Source organism: Podarcis filfolensis (assembly GCF_964270895.1).
Source record: "Podarcis filfolensis genome assembly, chromosome: 16".
Lineage (NCBI taxonomy): Eukaryota > Metazoa > Chordata > Lepidosauria > Squamata > Lacertidae > Podarcis > Podarcis filfolensis.
The window spans coordinates 26,888,715-26,912,817 of record NC_139620.1 but is presented as its reverse complement, the minus strand read 5'-3'; the positions used below and the strand labels follow the sequence as shown (position 1 = coordinate 26,912,817).

Sequence of the window (24,103 nt, the reverse complement as noted above, 5' to 3'; positions counted from 1 at the left end):
ACCTCCCGCACTGAATAAGCCAGAACCCCCAAATTCCCAGCTTTCATTTTTTTAAACAAGCAAGCAAATCTCTAACCCTTGTTTTTGTTTTTCATAAATTGAAAATGCCTCTTGATTGCGAAGAACCTCAGAGTGGCAGTCGTAGGGCCCAATGTGAGAGGCTAATTGTTCACTCAGTTGTTTGGTGAGGATCTTGCCAGTTCCTCCCTTTTGGGTTTTTAAACCAATGAACAAAGCTATAGCAATGGCTGACATTTAGGAAAGCAATCTAACTTATTTATTTTATAAAAATATACTGCCCACTCACATAAAACATAAATACAGTGCACAGCAGTATCTGCAAATACAATAAAACATATATTAGTAGTAGTAATATTATGACTACTACTGCCCCTACTACGGCTGCTGCTGCTGTTGTTGTCATCGTCATCATTTGTTACCCTCTCTTCACCCTAAGGTCCCAGGATGGGTTACAACATTAAAACACAATATTAAAAAAAGTTTTGAACAACTAACTGGCAAAAAACATCCAGAACATGTGTGACTGTCCGTGTGTGATTTTCACTTGCCAGTCACTGCCAGCAGGCAGAAACGGGCTAAGTTTTCGCCCTCCTGTCTAGGCTGTCTTTTTGCCTCCATGGCTGCCAAATGGCCAAGTTTCTCCTTAGAGCCTTTGCTCATGCAGAACCTCCATCATGGAGGGCTGCTTTGTGACCCTGCCTGCCCCCCCTGCATGGAGTGCTGCTGCATTGCAGTCCTCCTCTATCCAAAACTCTATTAAAAAATATTTTCAGTTTTCAATTTAACAATAGTCCTCCTTTACATTTGTATCCCTCATTTTGACTTCCCTCCACTCCTCTGGTTACATAGTGAATACGTTTAATTAAACTGCACGTCTCCCTTAACATCTTTTTTTTTAAATTCTATTTACTTCCACCCCCCGATCACATTTTAAATTCTTGATTTTATATTAACCCTGCTAATGTTTTTAGTTGTTTACAATGATTCTTTAAATAATCTATATAACATCCCCATTCTATAATAAAAACACTTTCTTCTTAATTTCTTATTGTTCCCATACGTTTTGCCATTTCTGCGCATTCCATGAACTTTGCTTGCCACTCTTCCTTGATTGGGATGGTATCCAATACTCTCAATAGGACTGTAGGCCCCTTCTGGGGGACAAATGGCGGGGGTACCCTGGAGAATTGAAACCTCCATACCTTTTCCTCCTCCCTTCCTTTCTCTGCCTATTGGAGAGCCACCTGGGTTGGTGACAAGTGAATTGTTGAGGTTATTGAGGTTCCCAGCGTTGACTGTCACATCTAATCACAGCTGCACCTTCATTTCCACTTGTATGTTAGCAACAGCAGCCCCCTGCTGTTCAGCTGATTAGCTTCTGAGGATTCCCCTCAGCTAAGAAAACCTCTTTGACAAAAAGAGGAGCTTTCGCTACCTGCCTGTCACAGAGGGAGCACCATGGCTGAGGCTCTTCCTCCCTCCATGATTTCTGCCTGAAGAATTGCTCATCCATCAAAACTAACTTTTAATAAATTAGGAACTTAATTTCACAGTGTTGTTTGGCAAAGAGGAAACAGTTAGAAAGTCAAAGTCTTTCTTAACCTGGATGCCTCTCGATTTCCTCTGGTGATGAAGGTTCATTATCTAAGCTTAAAATAATAAAAAGTTATCTGGGATAATTGATTGTGGCCCTAGGAGGTCAACTTGATTGCTATGCATTAAGAATAAGTTGCTTGGTTACTCCCTTTTTCATGATGCTAGGCAATGCATCTCTAATTGTGGGCCTCATTCAGTGCCAAGTAGCTGATACGGCCAATTCCAGCCAGTCCATTGCCCAGGAAATCTTGAGAGTACAAAGCCTTCCATGGCCCTTCAGTGCCTTGTCTGAGATGTTCTTCACTGTGTTTGGCTCTCTGGAGACTGGCTGGCATGTTTATTTAGCAGTGGATTAATTTACTCCATCAGGGTCTAATCTGGGGCTGTCTGCAGCAGCATGTTAGGGGAAATGGAATCATCATCACTTCAGTTTTTATCTCTGCGCAGGTGAAGCAGATCTGGCGATGCTCTGTGTATGGATTTGAGTAGATTTCCTGAGTTGGTGCATGGAAAAGACAAACAGCCTTTTTGCGTGCTGGTGCAACAGGAAGGCGTTCTGGAGTTCAGGACAGGCGTAGCTAAGAAGCCCAGCGGATGTCAACAAACCCAGTTAGAAGCCAAACACGTTGATATTAAGCATGATTTCTAAAAGGATTTAAATATTTGTTTGGGAGCTTTTGCGTGGGTACCCGACGTTGGAAACGAATGTGGGAGGAGTGTCTTTTTCTATGTTCATTGTTCCTCTTTAAATAGAAGGCTACAGGCTTTTAAGAGCAAAGCAAGTCAGGCTTTGCTGTTGTGGGCAAGGGCATGCACATGGTGAAGCAGCAATGTGGTTGCCCTCCTTGCCCTGTCCCTGGGCTAGCCTTGCCCCAAATGGTTGCGGGTTGAATATAAAAGGAACTCCTCCTCATGAGCAGCTGCAACACTCAATACCACTGGAGGAGGGGGCAGCATCATGACCCCACTCCTGAGTCCCTATGTGGGTGCCCTACATATGAGTAACACATGGATCTCCTGACAACACATACGGGTGAAAACTCAAGGGACGTCCACTGATGGGACTCTACCTAAGCAAGGGGTAAAGAGATGATGGTGCGGACAGTAGCTAAGGAGAGACCTTCCAGCCTGTGTAGGAAGCCATGAGAAAGACCAAGGCAGTTTTTGCATGAATGCCATGCAAATACTGTTGGAGGTTAATGGAGGAGGAAGAAGGGCCTTGCTCAAGGCTAGGAGTGTTAGGCGCTGCTGGTACCTCCAGGGAATCCTCAGCTAGTAGCCGTACACTCTGATGATGGAGAAGGCAGGCCTGGCAAACACTATGTCTTTCACAAAAACATTGCTGGGATGAGGAAAGGAGCTGCTGCCCCTGTTGCTTCCTTTCATCAATTCCCCTCTTGGTGCAGGAGCCTTGGAGGGCTTGGTAGGCCTCAGAATGGGGCCACACAGTGAGGGGCGTATCTTTGGAAACAGCCGCCTACAGTCTAGAGGCGGTTCCCAGTGAGTTTCTGAGGGATACGCAACATTCTTGTGCTGGCCTGCTTAGATTCTCAGCATAGCCGAAGGATTTAAACATAGTCCATGCCAGCACGTAATCATTTGTGGCTCTTAAGACTGAAGCTGCCGCTGGATAAAATCGTGAAATGGACGTATTGTTGGGCCTTTGCTTCTGGCTTTGTGCGAGAGTGGTCGAAGGAAGTTTGTTTTCTTTGAGCAAGCTCACTAGACTGGAATGAAACTCCTTTATTGTGTATGCGTATGAAAGAAAAAGAGACACACTTGTCTCAGGTTAAGGAAAAACCATTGTACTCTTCGGTGCATTTTGAACAAAATGATATCTTGGGGACATCCGAAGAGTCCTTTAACTGGATTGGGCCATAGGAGCCATCTCCTCCTGGTCTCAACAGTGGCCAGCCAGGTACTTCTTGGATGTCCACAAGCAGGACCTGAGTGCAAGTGGCTTTCTCTCCACTTGTGATTCCCAGGAACCTGGTATTCAGAGGGATCTGGTGGTCTTCTGAAGGTATTATCAGTGACAGTGGTGAGCTCTGGTTAGTATAAACCCTCCTTTGAAGGCTGGTTTTTCAGAAACTGGGTGGGTGAGACTGTCTCCCTTTCTTTTAGCACAGAGCACCATGGTTTTGTTTGTATTGTGGCTCAGCTCACGTCTTGTTTGTGCAGTTAAAAGATGCTTCTGGAAATTCGAGAGCTTTTTGATTTAAGGGCTATAGGCTCGTAAATATTCATCATCAGCCAAGCTACCCATTTAGCATCGTTGGAGTTCACGTGGTTAGACGGGAGACATCTTCTCCACCAGCCCAAAATGAATATATTTCAGGGCAGGCCTTCTCTGTGTCAGGAATGAACTTGAGTAGCAAATGATGTCGTAGCCTTGGACCTGAGCAAAGCACCAGTGATGGGAAGGGAAACTCTGGCCAGATTGAGCCAAGTGAACTATGTATTCTTAGTTTTGTCCTTTGAAAGGGGTGTGCGGTGGCCAGCAGTTGCTTCATCTAGGTGGTTTTTGGAGACAAGAGAAATCCAGCAGGATCCAGAGCATTTGCAAATGCTGTCTCCTCGATTTCAAATGCATCTGCAAGTCCTGTAATCAAATGCCTTCCTGCCCTCTTTTTTCCCTGTGCTGCAGGAAGTACTTGCGGGATGCAGACCGCCAGGTCCTTGCCCAGCGTGCCTTTGTCCTCACGGTGACTGTGCTGGAGGACATGCTGAATGAGCTCACCGAGGTAAGGCCCTAAAACTCCTGCATGCTTCTTGTGGGGGGGAGAGGCGCCCCTCCTAATTCAAGGGGACAAATTCTTTGTCTCTTTTAAAGGTCTCCGAAGATCCAGACTCCAAGTGCTGCAGCTTTTTTGCGTCCAGGATGACGACCGATGTCTCTAACAAAGCAAATGCGGAAGAAGGACAGGAAACCCTCCCGCAAAAGGCAGCCTTGTCTGAAGGCGGGGTGGCAGCTTATGGTGCAGAGAATGGGGTGAAAGAAGCCTCCCAGGGGGTGCAGCAGCCCCCCACCGCCATGGACACAGCAGAGCTACGGGAGGCAACCCCTGAGGGAGAAGCAAAAGAGGCTCCCCAGCCGGGCTCCACGGAGCTCATGGACTCAGAAGGATATTCTGAGGATCCTGAAAAAATGGGCTCTTCCTATAGAGGCCCTGAGTCGACCCGAGGGCTGCCCGGGCGGATCTCTAAGGACAAAAGCTTAGAGAGCAGCCGGACGGCTGAACTGTCCTTGGAGGAGCTGAGCATCAGCTCTAAGCACCAGCAGTTGGAGGCGGCCAAAGTCCGCGTCCAGGCAGCTCCGATGGAGGAAGTCAGCCAGAGGCCAAGCCGGAAAAGGAAACTGATCGATGACACAGAGTCGGGGAAGACCCTCCTCCTGGATGCTTATCGTGTGTGGCAGCAGGGTCAGAAGGTCATGACTTACGACCTGGCCAAGATCGAGAAGATCATGTCTGAGACGTACATGCTCATTAAGCAAGTAAGCAGCAGGGTTGAAATGTGCCTTTGCTGTCATGTTGGGCAGAAGCCGACAGGGTCTTGTATTATTGTTTGTGTTGTCTGATTTGTTCCACGGTGACCAAGGAAGAATGCTGGTGGCTGTCACTGTGGCGGCTTGGTGTGGGCTCTCAGGAGAAGGTCCTTGGCTTCTGAGGACTTCATGGGTGGTGATCAGTCCCCAAATGGTCTCGTTCTTAGAAAATACAGGGAACTGAGGCAACACCCTCTTCCTGGCCTGACCTTTCTGTTTATGCTAAGCCCCGTGGGGCAGGATCAGCACTGCACCAGTTGGAGCTCTGGTCAGTTTCCACATTGCCCATTTATTTTCCATTACAGTGGTACCTCTGGTTATGTACTTAATTCGTTCCGGAGGTCCGTTCTTAACCTGAAACTGTTCTTAACCTGAAGCACCACTTTAGCTAATGGGGCTTCCCGCTGCTGCCGCGCCGCCGTGCAATTTCTGTTCTCATCCTGAAGCAAAGTTCTTAACCCAAGGTACTTTTTCTGGGTTAGCGGAGTCTGTAACCTGAAGCGTATGTAACCTGAAGCGCGTGTAACCCGAGGTACCACTGTATAATTTTTTATCAGTGAGGGGCAGTACTGCAGACAAAACCTCCTAGCAGCAGCAGCAGCAGCAGCATGACTGTCTCTTGCAATGATGCAGAGGCAGGGCAAGCCAGCAGGGAAGTGTGGGTGGTGCAGGTCCAATCAGAACTATCCCAGGCCACACCCATCTGTTCCGCTCCTCACACACCATCCCAGTCTGTGGCAGCAGCACCTCTGCCAGGGAGCTGGGCCTGTAGCGCCACTCCTCAGCGTTGTCCCCCTGGTCAGGCCAATGGGGGTCATTAAAGCAGCCGCCCAGGAGGGACACAACACGAAGTCCGATTGGAATTTTGCAGAATGAATCCACTTGCCAAGACTTCAATTGCAAGTTGCATTGTATTGTAGCAAATTTCAAGCGAGGGTTTGCTGCCTTTTGGCTCCGGAGGCTGCCTTTCCTGTGGGCATTTGTGGACTTGCTTCTGCTCATGGTGTGGCTTTCTTTCTGCAGGTGGATGAAGAAGCAGCCTTGGAACAAGCTGTCAAGTTCTGCCAGGTGCACGTGGGGGCCTCTGCACAGAAGCAAGTAAGTTCCAAGCTTGCTAGGCTCTTGAGCACCACCAGGTGTGTGGCATCCTCAGGTTTGCAAGAGAAGGAAGCAGAAGATCCCCCTCCAGCTTTGGGGCCATTTGCTCTCCTTTTCGTCATGCATATAGCATTTTTTAATTTTTATTTTGTATTCCTCCTCTCCATAGTTCAAATTGTAATTATAAAATATGCCTGGAATTGATGTGGAGGATTTTCCATGATGGTGATGTGTATTGCAAGTAAGATTTGTATACAGTGGTACCTCGGGATGCGAACGAGATCCATTCCGGAGCCCCATTTGCATCCTGAAGCGAACGTAACAAGCGATGGCGCGTCTGCACGTGCGTGGGTCGTGTTTTGCCGCTTCCGTGCATGTGTGTGACGTCATTTTGAGCGTCTGCGCATGCGCGAGCGGCAAAACCCGGAAGTAACGCGCTCCGTTACTTCCGGGTTGCCGTGGAGCGCAACTCAAATGCTGTCAACCCGAAGCACATTCAACCCGAGGTATGACTGTACAGGTATTTGAAATGCATTATTTTGTTCATGTTAATAGCCTGACGAGATCTACAATATTTCAGTCAAAGCTTGTTTGGTCACCCATCTGGGATGTTGCAGTGGGACAGCCCCTGCCTGGATCAGGGGGTGGCCTCTAAGGTGACCCCTTCTAACTTTGTAACCCTTAGTAACCCAAAGTCCACCAGGCTGAATTCATCTGGCCACTGGAATTCTTCTCATTTGGCACATGGCTAGATTTCTCATTCTCTTGTCCTGAAATAAGCATACTCATTCCATGAAATGTGATAAAATTATTGCATATTGAATATTGTAGTTTTGTTTTTAGTTTCGCTATCTGCTTAGTAAACAGTAAAGTTTAGTGAGGCTTTTTGAGATGTTTTTCTTCACTTTTGTTTTGCTTTTCTCAGCTCTGACTTGCTTCTTAGAAGGAGGCTTAAGACAGGTTCTTGACTTGGGTGGAATTTTGCCTTCCCTTCTTTCTAAAGCTGGGAGAGGGGGACGGTGTTCAGCATAAATTCTCGGGACCTTACAAACAGCTTTCTTCCGTGGTGCCTTTTGTTTTTCTTTAATTGTTCCATCTGTGTGGAATACCATCTCCTTGATTAGAAAATCAAAAGGCCCTGAAGTACAAATGTTCCAGCATAACCCACTAATTAGCCCCCTTGTTCTCCGTGCCTCTTGGGGCTGCCGTGTTTGAAAAATAACACCATTGCAGTTGTTAATTGCTAGCGTGCATCGAGGAAGTTAGCAGTCAGTGTGTGAAGCAGCCCGCTAAAACGAATTGGCTTGATTAACCCCCTTGTCCTTTCACAAGCCATTCATGTTCCTGGACAAGCAAGCTGGTGATTCTCTCAGGAGGAAAACACTCCTCCCTGCAGCCCCACCAACTGGGGATGCTGCTTGTTGTTGTTGTTTAGTCATTTAGTCTTGCCGACTCTTCTTGACCCCATGGACCAGAGCACGCCAGGCACTTCTGTCTTCCACTGCCTCTCGCAGTTTGGTCAAACTCATGCTGGTAGCTTCGAGAACACTGTCCAACCATCTCGTCCTCTGTCATCCCCTTCTCCTTGTGCCCTCCATCTTTCCCAATATCAGGGTCTTTTCCAGGGAGTCTTCTCTTCTCAAGAGGTGGCCAAAGTATTGGAGCCTCAGCTTCAGGATCTGTCCTTCCAGTGAGCACTCAGGCCTGATTTCCTTCAGAATGGAGAGGTTTGATCTTCTTGCAGTCCATGGGACTCTCAAGAGTCTCCTCCAGCACCATAATTCAAAAGCATCAATTCTTCGACGATCAGCCTTCTTTATGGTCCAGCTCTCACTTCCATACATCACTACTCTCATGTGAATGCAATTAGTTAGGCTCCCCACCTAAAGATGTCCCAGTAGTTCATTTCAGTCTTGTTGGTGCTGCTGGGCTTTGTGGGTTCTGACAGGCCTGAAGGCAGCTGGTGGCAACCAGTCCTAGCTCAGGGCCAGAACACTTGCTTTGCATGCAGAAGGTCTCCACTCAGACCGCCAGCATCATCTCTGGGTAGGCCTGGCAAAGAGGCCTGCCTGAAACCTTTGGTGAGCCATTGCTGCCAGTCAGTGTAGAGATGACACCAAGTTAGATGGGTCAGGGTCTGCTTCCTCCCTTCCTGAGGTGAAACCTCTTTAACACCCTTCTTCTTGTGCCTCCTTCATTTAAGGTCCGGAGGGTGTAAACAAAAAAATAGGCCTTTTCTGTATTGGCTCCCATTTGTGGAATGCCCTCCCCAGGGAGGTTCAGCTGGCACCTTCATTACAGTGGTACCTCGGGTTAAGAACTTAATTCGTTCTGGAGGTCCGTTCTGAACCTGAAACTGTTCTTAAGCTGAGGTACCACTTTAGCTAATGGGGCCTCCCGCTGCCGCCGCGTGATTTCTGTTCTCATCGTGAAGCAAAGTTCTTAACCTGAGGTACTATTTCTGGGTTAGCGGAGTCTGTAACCTGAAGCTTCTGTAACCTGAGGTACCCCTGTATATATATTTTAGGTGCCAGTTGAAAACGTTCCTCTTCAACCAGGCCTTCGGCTGATTAATATTCTACAGCCTTTTATTTTTTTAAATATAAATATTTATTAAGTTTTCCAATTTTATACAAACACAAAAAGAAAAAGAAAAAGAAAAATATTAAAAACAAATCAGTTTCAATAACAATTTTTCAGTAACATGTTTCTTTGACTTCCTCATACCTCCCCTTCTTGTTTTCTAGTTCAAGTTGTTAATCCAGCAAATCCTAATCTCTTAACATTCCTTTTAACTAATATTAATATTTTCCAATCAACTTTTTTTTTAATTTTATGACTTAAACAATTTTAATCCCAGTTATCTTTATCATAACAGCTAGAGACCACATAAGTTCAATCCTGCATCTTTTCAAAGTTCATTAATTTTATAGTATTTCTGTAAATAGTCCTGATATTCTACAGCCTTTTAAATGGGTCTGTGGGAAGAGGGGTTTGTTGTTTCGTTTTGATTATTTTCCTTGTGTTTTTATCTTGCGTTTTATTCTGTGAACCGCCTGTAGTAATGATGTCACCAAGGGGGAAGAGGGAAAGTGCGCTTGGACTGAAATCCCCTCTTCCCCCTTGCTTGGGAGCGAGTCCCACTGAACTCAGCCTTCTCTAGAGGTCCCTCTACCCCCGTGTGAGCATCGGGATCGGTGCCTGAGGCTCCCCTCTCTGGACCACCACCACCAGCCATTAGGGTAGGGGCAATACAGATGGGGCTTCCTCCACGATGGCCTTTGTGAGTTGGGGCCACAGAGGGATGCCTCCTCCATATTCCTCCCAACCTCTGGCCTTGTCCTTGTAAGTTGGCGTGTGAGGTGTTCAAAAGGTAATTTAAATAAATAAGCAAAGGTGGTCGGGTTTGTGCAGATGCAGGGGGGAGGAACTGAGGTTTTGACTGCCTGTGTCCCATAATGCCGCCTCTGCAAAGGGCGTTTTCCTCATGCAGCCTTGCCTGCCTCTGCTCCAGCTTTGCAGTCTCTGACCCTCACCCCCTGCAATGTGCTTGTGCCTTAGGAGATGCCCGTTAGCAGCGGGTGGGAGGGAGGAAGGCTCCTCTGCTAATTGCAGGCCTTGTCTTTCCTCGCTGGGATTCGCCTTTCTGAGAGACTCCCTCGGAGCTGAGGCTGTATGTTCTTAGCATGGTTGGAGGAGCTGTAGGTAGCCGACATTCCTCCTCCTCTTGCGTTTTGCTTCATTTCTGTTACTGTCTAGAAGAAGGGCGTTTTTATCTGCACGAGGTGGGATGGGGAGGAAAGCAGCTTGGGCCAGGGAGGAGTCTCTGGGCATCAGCTGGAAGGAGAAGCCGTGCCACACCTCCACGGAGAGTTGGCCCTCCGGACCCATTTCAGCAAGGGGGCACTTGGAACCTCCCACCACCAGTTCACTGACCCAGATGTGGACCAGCAGTCCATGTCTTCTGCCTCAGCCAGCTGCCCTTCTCTTCTTCCTCTGTTTCTGAGGTGTATCAAATGCCATTTCCCCCCCTAAAGTATCTCTTTTGAAGAAAAATATAATCCATTTTGTCTTGATCTTGGGAACTTTTGACTAATCCAGGTTTAGCAGTATTGACCAGTTTTTGACCTTAGGACTTGTGGGCAGGTTGGGAAGAGAATGTGTGAGAAAAGTTTGTGTGTGACTTTTTTTCTTGCTTTTTCTTGGTTCTACAGCTTAGTGCTGTAGAAGTGATGCTGATGTTCGGCTTCTAGGCAATATAGCCCTTTGAAATTTGTGCTTTATTGAAAAAAACAACTATATGCTACTTAATTAGAGTTGACTCTCTGTGGTGTACAGCTAACTCAGTACAATACAGCTAAAAATCAGTAAAACTATAAAATCAGGATACAGTTCATTTTTAATTCTTTGACCCTACTGATGCGTCTTTCCCCAGAGCCTCTTGGCATTTGGAGCTCCCAGGTAGAGAAGGTCTTTCCTCTTGCTATGAGCTGGCTGCCGCAGCAGCAGCCTTTCCCCCTCTCCTTCCTTACAGCCTTTGCTTGTCTCCTCCTCCAGGCTACAGGAGAAGCACCAACCACTCCAAAGCACCCAAAGGAAAGCAAAGAGATCTGCTTCCCAGCTGCCCCTGCCTCTCTGACGCCTCCCGCTGGGACTGCCTACTCCCTGGCTTCAGAGGCCCTCCTGAGAGCAGCAGCTGACCTGCAGGCCAAGCCCAAGACAGCTTCTCCCCCATCCTCCTCCTCATCTTCCTCCTCCTCCTCCTCTGCCAGCGTGCTGCTACTGCTGCCGCCCCAGGAGCAAACCGGGGCAGAGTGTGTCGAAGAGGCCCCTGTTGTCTCCAGCCTGGCCTGTGGTGAGCTACATCTTTGCAGAGAAGCTTTATAGATTTACCCAAAGCATCTGTGCATCCCAGCGTCATTCTGTCCGTAAAACATGTTTGTGGTTTCTGGCTTGGGCGAGGGGCGGGGAGGCTATTTTTGACTCGGCTCCTCAAACTACAGCTCACCTTCCTTGCTCCCGTGTGGCTGTTTGCACGGAAGGGTTGAAATGCTGCGGGCGAAAGAATGAAGGTGAGGTCACAAGCGGCTTGGCACAGAATCCCACCAGAATTTGCTTGCTTTATATTTATAAAAATACTTACTGTAAAGATGGATCGCAGCGGTTTGCAACAATATAAAAACACAAAGCTGGCAGTCAAATTGTAAAAACTTAAAAGCAAGAAGAAATTTAAAACCTGAATTCCACCCAGTGTCTGTGCACTATTGTTCAAAGGATGCAGAGATGGCACCTGGACCCATTTAGAATGTTTTGGGTCCAGCTTCAGGAGGGACGATGAGGCAGTGCAGCATCCCAGCCCAATTCTCTTCTGCATACATCAGCTGCAGATCCTCCCTTGCAGGGTTTGGGGAGTTGAGGATTTCTCATTATCTTGGTGGGGCGGGGGGGGGCAGGTCAGACCCCCGCTTGATGTGGTGCACTGCAGGCAACCACATCCCTGCATGCCTGAGCCACGTTCTGGGTGTGGTTGCTCCTTACACAGTTGAAAATTTAGTCACTAAAACAAAAACCCCAGAAGGGACAGACTAGTTGGTAGTAGCCACATAGCTGTGGTGAACCATGAGTGGCTGAGATGGGAGCGTTTGGATCCTTGTGTCCTTCAGGCAGAGAGCTGAAAGCATGAAGCCTTTTGGGGGTGGGGAGAGCTTTGCAATTGCTATAGTCTTTGCTTCCTGAAGGTAGCAAAGAGCTACTGCTGCCGCCGCCACCCTGCAGCGGTTTTGTTTTTGAGAGAAGGGGCTTGCTGAAATGATGTCCCCTGTTTGTGGGCGTTATGTGTGAAGCGCAAGATGAGCTGGTGAGAATAGGAACCGCCAACTAATGAAGTCGTGAACCCCAAAGCACCAGCTCTCAGCATCCGCGGGTGCTGATGGGTTTCCCTGGCAACAGGTTGGGAAGGAGAGGTGGAGGGGGCTGTTGGCACCTCCGAGGTTTCTCTCTTCAGCCTGTTTCTTCTTTGGTAAAAGCTGGGAGAAGGAGGAAGGCCTGGCCTGCCTTGCCCCTCTCACGCAGCTGTGCCGACGGGGGCTGCTTCAGGCTGAGTCTCAGAGGGCTTCGGGGGTCCATCCCTCAAATCTCAAAAGCCAGCTCTGTGTGTGTGTATGCACTCAGTAGTTACAACTCTGGTTTTCTTTTCGAGAGCAGTACTTGAGTTGAAGTGCTAGGCATTTGAAGATGACTTACATCTCTGCCCTGTTGTCTGTTTTGCTGTGGAGGTTATGGATATCCCTGCACTTGAATTATTTTTCCCCAGGGGTTTCGCAAAATTGGCATTAAAATGTACAACACCAGAAAACGAGCTTCTGATCTCCTCTAGAGCGCCCCCCCCCCCATTCCCTCTGCCGATTCAGACTCCTGGGACCTCGACTCCACCTCCCAAGGAGAAGGAAGTGTGTCTTTTGTGTTCAGATAGTCGTAGCAGAGCCCAGCATCTCATAGCCCAGGCTCCAACTGTGGGAGTGGGACCCCTCCCCCCCCCAAAAAAAAGTGTTTCAGCAAGGCAGCCCTTGAGTTGAGTCCGCATTCTGGCCTGTACATTTTTACCTGAATTGGATACTTCACAGAGCAGTGCTCTTACTCTAGAGGAGGTGCAGAGATCCTTTGTGCCTCCAGATGTCGCTGACCTACAGCTCCCATCATCCCTGGCCATGCTTGCTGGGGCTGATGGGAGTTGTAGTTCAGCAGCATATAGGGCCAGATGTTTCAGTTCCAACTAAATACAAGGTTGAGAGGATGTTGCTGCAGCTCTTCTTGGGAGCAGTCCCCACGTGACATTTAATTCTCACCCTTGAGTGCCGTGTCTAAGAGCTTAATGGGAAGGTTTGTGTCTGTTTCTGAGAACGACATCGGCTCTATGAAATGACACCTTTTGCTTATGAAGAACCTCATGAAAGGAAGCACCCTTCCCCTTTCAGCTGTGCAGACACTGCCAGCTAAATCTCAAGGAGTTCTCATCTGGCACATGGTTCTCCCTGTGAGGAAGACCAGTTCTGTTCTCTGGGCAGTTGGGGATGCCCAGCACCAACATCTCCCTTACAGTGTGAACAAAGGGCCAGACAGCACATCTTCACTGAAATGAAGGCGGCTGCCATGTGTCTCTGATTCCTCTCTAAATGAGCTAATTTCAGTTGGGGTCATGGTGGCTGGAGGTGAGTGGACTTGGGACTGCAGTCTACACACACCCCATAAACGCCCCACTGAAATTAAGGGCACAGTTTGCTCTGGGAGGGCCAGCCTAGCCTCCCTGAGTTGGACTGCCAAGGACCCACTTGGTGGAAGGAGAGCTAATCTGGGTTGTGGCTCCTCTTCCTGAGGCAGTTGGAAGGCTGGGCCTGATTCTGACCAGCTGCCCTTAAAGGGGAGGAGGACCTCAAGTCTTGCCTCAGTCCTAAAGAGCTGGGCTCCCAACTGCCTCTGCTTTCAGATGCAGATATGTGATAGATACTTAGGACTAGCAGAAGCAAAGCAAAGCCAAGTCAGAAGCAGCTGTTGTGTCCTCTCATTGGCGGGTCTGTGGAACGTTAAGAAGATGAACACATGGCTTAAAAGCAGAGGCAGGGTGTGTATTATATCATCTTTATCCTCTTCAGCCACAGGGGAGCCCCCAAACCTCTCTCCACAGCCATTAGCAAGTGTCTGCCAAAGAGGAAGTGGCAATTGACATAGGACCTTGTCACTTGATGCAACAGAGGAGGCCGCCAGCCAGCCCACTTGATGTGCTTCCCTTTTCTTCCCCATTGATCAGAAAGGAGAGCCTGTGTCTCACTGTGAAGGCAGCTGCATTCAGGCTGGGCCTGTGACTCAATCGAAGCCGGACAGATCTGGCTGAGTGGCAGGCATTCCAGTCCGGCTCAGTAAATATTTCGCAAGATAAGCCCCCCACAGCCAGAAGAAGAGTTTGGATTTGATATCCCGCTCTATCACTACCCGAAGGAGTCTCAAAGCGGCTAACATTCTCCTTTCCCTTCCTCCCCCACAACAAACACTCTGTGAGGTGAGTGGGGCTGAGAGACTTCAGAGAAGTGTGACTAGCCCAAGGTCACCCAGCAGCTGCATGTGGAGGAGCGGAGATGCAAACCCGGTTCACCAGATTACGTGTCTACCCCTCTTAACCACTACACCACACTGGCTCCAGCTTCCATTAGGCAACAGAGCTGCCGCTGCATCTTTCAGAAGGGAGAAGGGAAGCCACTAGCAACCTCACATCTGCCTGGCCAAAGGGGACCTCCTGTTGATGTCTTGTCTGCATACCCTACAATCTGGGAAGCTGTGGGTGGACAGACCTTTGCTGGGGGCCTGGCTAACCTAGAAGGTTTCTGGTGCAGAAAGCTTCACTCGTCGCCTCTGTCACTTATTCAACACCCTCCCCAAGTCTTACATGATTGACGTGTTGGGCCTTGGCAAAAGCTGCCCTCCATGTGGAAACTTCCTGGGTCTTTGCTGTGCGAGTTGCTGGGACTTGCTTGTGGGTTTCTTCCCCCCATTGGAGCATCTAATTAGATGCTGGGCCTCCTTTGCTTGAACCAGCTGCTGCAGCCATGCTCTTGCTATGCCCTTTTGTATTCTCACTGTGCTGAGTGCAACATGGAGGTGACAGTGGTCATAAATATGTCTGGTTCCGTACTCTGAGCAACCAGCAACCTTCTCTCTGTTGGGCTGCCCTTTGCCAGGAGAGTTTCTCTTGCAGCTGCCTGAAAAGCCAGGTCCTTGTGGCTTTGCTGCATTAAACTGGTAATCATATAACCCTCACTGAACTCAGTGGGACTTTCTTTTGAGTAGACCGGTGTTGGGTTGCACTGGTAATCATATGTTGCTGTACACCACACCTGGAGTCAAGCACATGCCCACTTTTAAGTATTCTGCATGAAGTCTTCACAGTGAAGCCCCGTGAAGTCCACATGACATGAGCATAGTTCCCATTTCTATGGTTGGTAGCAGAGAGAGGGATATCTCTTGAGTCATCTTTGCTCATCTTGTTTATGCAGAGGAGGAGGAGGAAGAAGAAGGCAAGCTAGACCGGCCTCTGGAAGGAACAGGCTTGCAGCAGCAAGAATCCCACCTCTGCCAGCAGATGAAGATGGCGACGGTGGCCCCCTCGTCCAATCTGATGCCCTGGCAAGTGGAGCTGGAGCCTGTGACCAGCACCAGCGTTGGAGGAGGGCAGGTCTGCGGCCGAGGTAAGGGATGCCCAATGAAGCCTTTGGGGATCTTGAAGAAGGTGGCTTGGATAGAGCAGAGAAGCACAGTATGAAAGTATGCATGGGCAAGCAGGCAGGAAAGCCTCTCTGAGAACAGATAGCATTTTGGCAGGTAGGAGGGCAAATTCCTAGGAGCTCAGTGGCAGAGGAGCATGCGGAAGCCCTTGGTGGCATCTCCAGGCAAGGCAATACTGAGCCAGGTGGACCAGAGGCAGCTTCCCATGTTGCTCAAGTCTAGGGCGATCTTTTGGCAATCTGTAGTTTTCAGTGAGTTCCTCCCTGGGGTGCCCTCCATTGCCACAGAGAAGGGTGGGAGGGTGGTGGCTAAATCTGAAGGTATTGCCCCAGGCAGCAGTCAGTGGTGGTTCTTCTTCAAGCAGGAGCCCATTCAGGGTACGGTGAGTAACACTCTCCTGGGGGGAAGCAGGAAGCTCATTTCCTTCCTAGTCACTTACAGAGGAAAGAGCCCAAGGCTCAAGCCCAGCCTGCTGCTGGTTCTGCTCTGGTGCAGACGTTCTTTTATTATGACATGCTTGTTCGCTCAAAGACCCTCTTCCGAGCTGACATTTCCTCCTCTCAGCCTCCAGCTCCAAGGCTCACCTCTGCTCCGAAACGCCACAGCCCTCCGCGGGGAGCAAGGCCGACGCCAGCCGCATCAAGACCCGCGTGTTTCCCAGCATGCCCAAGCTCTTCATCCCCTCGTCCGTCACCAAGTTCCCACCGGAGATCACCGTCACCCCCCCAACGCCCACCCTCCTCTCCCCCAAGGGCAGCATTTCGGAAGAAACCAAGCAGAAGCTAAAGGTACTTACCAGGGTTTGGGGCAGGGAGTGTCATTGGGGCCCCAGTCATGCTTTGAATTTGGCAGAGAGAATTTGTGTGCACAGACTGGGGTGGCAGTGGAGGAGGCTGTCCAGGCAGCTGCAGACAAGAGTCCTCTGTGCCCTCTTTGCCTCTCTCCCCCCGACTTGGGTTCTCAGGTGGGCTTAAGGAACCCATCTTCCGTTTGTAAAACATAGGAACAGCCTTCAGGTCAAAGAGGGCCTACTTGGTCCAGCCCCCTGTTCTTCCAGAGGCCAGCCAGCTGCCGTTGAGGAAGCAGGACTTTAGCAATTCCAACACCCCAAGGAGGGCCTCATCCAGACTTGCTGAGTCCTGACTTCTTCACCTTGGAGGTGTGCTCCTTCTGTTCCCCAGTCAAAGCATGGTCCATCCTCTCTTTGGTCACGTTGGGAAGAAGGGACAAACAGGCAGGCAGAGTTTGGGGGGAAGGTGGCACCTGCGATACCCTTTTGCAAACTGCCTTGGTGGAAGGACTGGGCGGGGGCAGAAAGGCTTCCCTCCCTCCCTCCTTCGGCCTGGAGTGTTGCCATGTTAATCTAGGATAACCTGGTTAAGAAATCTCCGTAGTCTCCCTCCCACCCATTGCTTGCATTGGAAGCACTGCAGGTTTTCAAGATGATTAAAGCAAGCCCAGGTGGGGTGGAGGGAAATGCTTTGGGGGAATAGCAGATCTTCAGAATTTTTAAAAATAAAAAAACCCTCTTCCCTTTGTCTGGGCCAGTCTGCTATCCTTTCAGCCCAGTCTGCGGCGAATGTGAAGAAGGAGACCCTTTGCCAGCCAGCGCTGGAGATTGTAGAAACCTCAAGCCAAGAGTCTTCGCTGGAGAGTGACTCTGATGAAGAGGATGACTACATGGATGTCTGAGGGGTGCTGGGCGGGGGGCTCCGTCCTCCCTTCCCCTCCCCTCCCTCTGGCTTCTCTTTCCAGCATCACAGCCAGCCAGCCACCAGCCATTACCACCTTCAGTGCTGCTGCCTCTGCTGTTGCCTTTAACTTACGGGGCAGCCGAAAGCTCACCACTGTCACCCCCAAGCCGAATCTGCACTTAAATCCCTCGGCACCTCCTCACTCATTTCCCCCTCTTTAAAAGGACGGCTTTTACAGGAGGCGGCGGCAGCAGCAGCATTTGGCTGGCTGACTGGCTAAGCAGGAGAGACTGGACTTGGTCTTGCCTCCTTCGTTACTTTAAGCAAAACCGTGGCTTATTTTATCTCGGTGTTGTCTTAAAAGGACCAGGCGGGAGAGACAGCTGGCAACCTCACTACGACTCTGCCTCTTCGGGAACCGTTGGACAAGAGGCGTAAGCCGAGAGGTCGCAGGGCACCTTTGGTCTTATCAGGAAACGGATTTCAGTACCATTTTGGTAATGTCTGCTTTTTACAGAACGACACAAAGAAGGGTATATGTTTGTTTTTTAAGTATATATATATAAATATATGTGGCGGGATTGCTCACATTTATATGGGGAACATAAAGGAAGCCCAGCATTTTTTCTACTGAATGTTAACGTTGTAATATAAGGAATACAAACCCTGCACTTCAATAGTGGGGCGTGTTGTGCCCACAGCATGTGTCACAGAGCTTGCCAGGCGGGGTTTCAATTTCTGGGGGGGGTGGAGGGAGGTGGGAGAAGACAAGGGTTAAATAAATGGTGCAGTGCAAAGCTTTGTAATAATAAATATACATTTTTTAAATAAAGTGAGAACACGTTTCTCCCAAGCCTCTTCTCTGCTGTGCCTGGAATGCTCCTTCGCTCTTTCATCCACTTTCCTCTCCCTCCTCCCAGGTCTCTAGAAGAGGCAAATAAATCTGAATTTTCAGGGGAGAGCAGCCCCTCACCTCAGGGCAAGTAGTGGGAGAGATGAGTTAGAGCTGATGCAAGGGATTGTGGAGTAGAGAAGGCCTCTTCCCCTTCTTCCCTGAGCATGCTGAAGTGGGCTGGGTCACCCTAGTCTCTGCTGGGGCCAGAACATTTTTCATCCAGCCGTGTGATCCAAGTGGCAGACTTGGGGCACAAGAGCAGCCTCCTTTCCTCCTCTCCTGTCAGGGCTGTTTACTTCCCAGCTAGGAAGATTCTCTGGCTCTGCACACACAGCAGGCTGGTGTTCCTCTGCCTCCTCCTCCACCATTTCCAATTCCATTGGCACATCGTTTTCCACATCAGGATGGCTGGATTATAATATTCTCTCTCAAGGCATTACATGCCTTAAATTTCATACCGGTGGTCCACAACTGTTCCCAGTCAGCAAACATAATGTTATGTCCAACATCTTGTGCCCAATTTAATCATAGCAGATTTAACCGTTTCATCCTGCGTATTCCATTTTAACAGCAAGTTATACATTTTTAAAAGTATCTTAGTTTTAGGATCTAACAGTTCTGTTTCCAATTTTGATTTTTCCACCTGGAAGCCAATTTTTTTGTCCAAATTCTAGGCCTCTCTTATTTGATAATAATGAAGCCAGTCACGCACTTTATCTTTTAGTTTCTCAAAACTCTGCAATTTCAATTTGTCTCCTTCTTGTTCCAATATTTCCCAATATTTCGGCCATTTGGCCTCCATATTGAGCTTTTTCTGAGCCTCTGCTTCCATTGGTGACAACCACCTTGGGGTTTTATTTTCAAGTAAGTCTTTATATCTTATCCAGACATTAAACAATGCTTTCCTGACAATATGGTTTTTAAATGCTTTATGTGCTTTAACCTTGTCGTACCACAAATATGCATGCCACCCAAAAACATTATTAAAACCTTCTAAGTCCAAAATGTCTGTGTTCTCAAGAAGCAGCCAGTCTTTCAACCAGCAGAATGCTGCTGATTCATAGTAAAGTTTAAGGTCTGGCAGGGCAAATCCGCCTCTTTCCTTTGCGTTAGTTAATATTTTAAATTTTATTCTGGACTTCTTGCCCTGCCAGACAAATCTAGAAATATCTCTCTGCCACTTCTTGAAACAGTCCATCTTGTCCAAAATTTGCAATGATTGAAATAAAAATAACATTTTTGGCAATACATTCATCTTTATAGCTGCAATTCGACCCAACAAGGAAAGCTTCAAATTTGACCATATTTCTAAGTCTTTTTTCACTTCTGTCCAACATTTCTCATAGTTATCTTTTAAGTTTAAGTTCTTAGCAGTCATATTAACCCCCAAATATTTTACTTTCTTAACTAATGTTAAACCAGTCTCCTTCTGAAACCTCTCTTTCTCAATCGGTGTTAAGTTTTTCTCAAAAACTTTAGTTTTTGACTTGTTCAGCTTAAATCCTGCCACATGACCAAATTCTTGAATCAGTTCTAATACTCGTTTCGTACTAGATTCTGGCTCCTGTAATGTCAAAACTAGGTCATCTGCAAGAAAATATTTTCTCTTATCTCCCCACCCCCTCCAGTGCTCTGGGAGCCCCTACAGTGAGTGGAGGGTAGTAAATTGACCAATCCATACTTGATGCAATTAACTGTTAAAATCTCCTGTTTAAGAGAGGAGCTAAAGAGGCACTTGTGGAACCGATGATGCTTTCCCTTGGGCTTTACCCCACTTGTCTGGTCCTGTAGGAAAGTCGGAAGCGGGAGCACCTAGCAGAGTGCACTTTCTTTCAAGTTAGGGAGAAGGCAGTGATGGGACAGTTTATGTGGGAAAGTGGTAGGAGGAGATGAGCAGTGCAGGGGCTGTTAAAAGATCAGGGCGTAGCCCCCTCAATCTCCTTCTAGCCCAACACCCTGTTCTCAGTAGAAAGTCCACAAGCAAGACTTGAGTGCAACGGCAGTGCCCCCCACACCTTGAAATTCCCCGGCAGCTGGTATTCAAAGGCACCCCACCTCCAAGAAGAACCCTGGGAGGAAAAGCCTAGTTACTGGATCAGACCAAAGGGAGCACATCAAGTGCAGGGTCCTGTTTGCTCAATGACCAACCAGATGCTCCACAGGTTAGGAGCCCACAAGCCAGGATCCGAGAGCTCTAAATCATCCAGAAGCAAAGGGAAAAAATGTCTGTCCTTTAGTTTTATCAGCCAAATATGTGTAGGGTCTGCTGACCTTTGTCTTGGGGGGCAAGCAGTGAACTTTATTGGTTCTCCGTTTGACTGAACATTCACAATAATTAGCCTTGAGTTGAATAGAAGCCTTGCAAGGTGCTGGCCATAGGAATGAAGTTTGTGATTTGCAATCTTAAATCTCATTGAACGCTGAACACACCACTGATCCCAGGTTCCATTTGGCCCAAGGCTGCTTGATGACAGAGGGGAGAGAACAGGTGCATTGGAGACTGGTGGTCGAATCCTGTGCATGTTTGCTCAGAAAAAAATCCCGCTATGTTCACTGTAGGTAGCATTAAAGCCTGAGTTACAAGCGAACACAGGATGTGTAAGCCAAGTATCAATTTCCAGCTTCTGAAAAGCCAAGTGTTCTTTTTTTTTAAAAGATATTTATTGAAATTTTCAAAAAATAAAGAAAAAACAATAAAAATAAAAATAAAAAAACACACATATAATTGCATTCCTTTCTTTCAATAACATATTTCCTTGACTTCCCCACACCTCCCCTTCTTGTATTCCAATTCAATTTTTAGTTCAGCAAGTTCTTATCCCCAAATTTTACCTTATTATATTTAATTCATTTTAGTTAACCAATTTTAACATAAACCTCAGTCTTTATGCATCAGTACTTATTCTTAATATCTTTTTCTAAGGTTGACCCCAATTCCCTTTCACGAGTTCCCCATTTTAATATAAGTAGCAAAACAAAATACATAAAAACAAAGTATAATTGTACACCCTTTGGATTCCCAAAGCCCCACTCCCCGCCTTTCCCGGTTTCGAACTCCAACAAATGTCCATCAGTCTATCTGCAGTCAGCCTGGTGACCTCACGTCCGAGGCTCTTAATTCTCTCTCAATTCCTCTCTGCCGGTTTTTTTGATAATCCTTTATATTAAACTGAAAAGCCAAGTGTTCTGAATCACCTCCTGCACCAGCCTTCATGTTATTCCTAATCACTAAGATCACTAGCTCAGGGGTCAGCAAGGTTTATCTTGCCTGGAAGGGATCGGTCCTGCAGAAATCTCCCCATGGGCTGGATTGTGCGTGCACCCATGATTTTTGGCACCTTCAAGAATCCGATTCTGTCATCGCAGCTGAGGCTGCTGTAGGGCTTTTTTGTTTTGCAATATGCAGTCCTCATTTTCAAAGCAATTTGGAGGGGTGGGGGGTGTTCCACATATTAGTTGCAGATTACGAGATTATAGGGATGGATGACCAGCACTGAGAATGCATCTTCTGTTTTCCTGCTGTCGTGGGGAGATTAAAGGTGACTTGTTTTAATTCTTCCACTTGCGAGATAAAGGCTGCCTCTACTTGCTCCCAAGGATTTATATGGGCAATTAGAGGCTGGAGTCTGAAAGGTCTCAATTAGGCAGTCAGGGGAGGGATCTCTCTACAAGCACCTCTTAAGAAAACTCCCATTAAAGGGAAGCCAGGCCATCAGCCTCTGCTGTGTCAATAAGTATTGAACAAATTAAAAGCCGTTCTCCTCCTAGTACTTGCTGCTTGATTTAGTGCTAGCGTTTAATAAAAGCCCAAGTTGGGAAGTCAAATTCCGGCAGGAAATGGCTGCAAGTGGAACAGGGGTAGTGGTCCTTCTCTTGGTCTCCCCTTTTACGCACCCCACTTGTAGTAACTCCCCACCTTTTCCCCTGGGCCTGCCGCTGCCTCTCAGCCCTGCCTACCTTGCAGGATTGTAAAGGTAAAGGGCCCCCTGACCATTAGGTCCAGACGTGTCTGACTCTGGGGTTGCGGTGCTCATCTCGCTTTATTGGCCGAGGGAGCCGGCGTACAGCTTCCAGGTCACGTGGCCAGCATGACTAAGCCGCTTCTGGCGAACCAGAGCAGTGCACGGAAAGGCCGTTTACCTTCCCGCTGGAGCGGTACCTATTTATCTACTTGCACTTTGACGTGCTTTTGAACTGCTAGGTGGGCAGGACCAGGGACCGAGCAACGGGAGCTCACCCCGTCGCAAGGATTCAAACCGCCAGCCTTCTGATTGGCAAACCCTAGGCTCTGTGGTTTAACCCACAGCGCCACCTGCGTCCCTTTGCAGGATTGTAGGTGAGGGTAAAAAGGAGAGAGGAAATTCCAGACCATGTATGTCGCCTTGATCTCATTGTGGGGGAAAGCAGGATATAAATGTAGAAATAAAACAGACCGGCTAACTTTCTTAACAAGCAACTTGCAAGCTTCTTACTGGAAGCTGCTTATCTCTAATAATTGCCAAAATATCATGGACAAAGGATGAGACTCCAGTTGAACAATGGGGCCACACTTAAGCCTTATTAGAAAAGCTGACCAGACCCCTGAGAGCTGTTTCTGGTAATTAAGACACATATGACTTCTATATGAAAGACAGAGTGATTTCCTGGCATGTGTTAGTGTTGCAGATGGCAAATTACCCCGCCACCGCCCACTGGCATTTAGGGAGAGATGTTTGGGGATAAATACCAAACGGCATAATTTAAGAAGACAGAAGAACCTCTTCTCTCTTATCGCTGTGTATCCTTTTTGTTGACCGTAATTGTTGTTCCCTGAACGTCTTCTATTTTCTTGTTCCATTTTCTGGAAAACAGGAGAAAGGTTTTGTGAGAAAGGATGGAGAGCATAATTATTTAGGCTTAAGCTTGTGGATTTGGATTTGGATTTGATATCCCGCTTTATCACTACCCGAAGGAGTCTCAAAGCGGCTAACATTCTCCTTTCCCTTCCTCCCCCACAACAAACACTCTGTGAGGTGAGTGGGGCTGAGAGACTTCAGAGAAGTGTGACTGGCCCAAGGTCACCCAGCTGCTGCATGTGGAGGAGCGGGGAATCGAACCCAGTTCCCCAGATTACGAGTCTATCGCTCTTAACCACTACCCCACACTGGCTCTTGTGTATTTTGCACCGGGCTTTGGCTGGCAATATTGGGGGGTTCTTGGGAAAACAAGGGGGATCTTGACAAAGTGAAATCTGACACACACATATCCTGTTCCGTTGCTCAAACATTGGAAGTGGAGGTATTTGTCTCTCTGGTTGTGACCACCTGACAGAGATGTCCTATAGCTTGGGAGCAAATGCCATGAAGCTCAAACTGGATCTTCTCTGGACTGCTTGAGGGGAGTCCATTTGGGGCACCTGTGAGAACAGGATGCTGGACTAGATGGGCCCACACTGTGGCCGGATCCAGCTGCTGTAGGAGTCTTCTTAGGCTGCTTTTTTTTAAGGATCTCCAAAAAAATCCTGAAGCATTACAAATGGGTCAGAGATGGTACCTCCTAGCCAGTTTGATTCTTTCCCTGTCTCCTGGTGAGATGCAAATCTGCTCCCCCCCCAAAAAAAAACACAACCATTGTGTGTGTGTGGTTAGCAGGTGCTCAGTCTGTCTGCTACTTCATCTCCCCTTTTGCCCAAAAAGAGCATCAAAGCTGCTCAGGGGCAGAGTTGTGTAGTGTGAGAGGCCCTCAGCTGCACACTTAATGGCTTGTGTGTGTTTTAAAGCAAGAAGCCAAAAGTGATTGTAAAACTAAGGAAGGAGAAGAGAGTAAATGGTCCATGTTTCTGCCACCACCTCTTTGCATTTCCACTACTTAATGGCATAATAAATTCAAAGGGAACCAGCCCATTTGTGCTTTAATTGGAGGCTCGTGAGTGGTTTTCTCCCCAAAGACCGGAGTCCACATCCATGACAACAACAAAATTGCTGGCCACAATGACAGGCA

The 24,103-nt window shown here is 48.0% G+C and overlaps 1 protein-coding gene across 6 annotated transcripts in view; it reads left to right on the top strand.

Annotated features, from left to right (window-relative positions):
* Nucleotides 1-18,082, top strand: part of CABIN1 (calcineurin binding protein 1) — a 57,351-nt gene extending 39,269 nt beyond the window's left edge. For all 6 annotated transcript variants that reach the window (XM_083589653.1, XM_083589651.1, XM_083589656.1 and 3 more), the window contains exons 31-37: nt 4,265-4,361; nt 4,451-5,113; nt 6,188-6,262; nt 10,820-11,117; nt 15,307-15,498; nt 16,100-16,323; nt 17,084-18,082. In XM_083589653.1, coding sequence (XP_083445779.1) covers nt 4,265-4,361; nt 4,451-5,113; nt 6,188-6,262; nt 10,820-11,117; nt 15,307-15,498; nt 16,100-16,323; nt 17,084-17,227 — 1,693 coding nt within the window. In that variant the 3' untranslated portion in view covers nt 17,228-18,082. The remainder of the gene's footprint in view (nt 1-4,264; nt 4,362-4,450; nt 5,114-6,187; nt 6,263-10,819; nt 11,118-15,306; nt 15,499-16,099; nt 16,324-17,083) is intronic.
* The last annotated feature ends 6,021 nt before the right edge of the window (nt 18,083-24,103 follow it).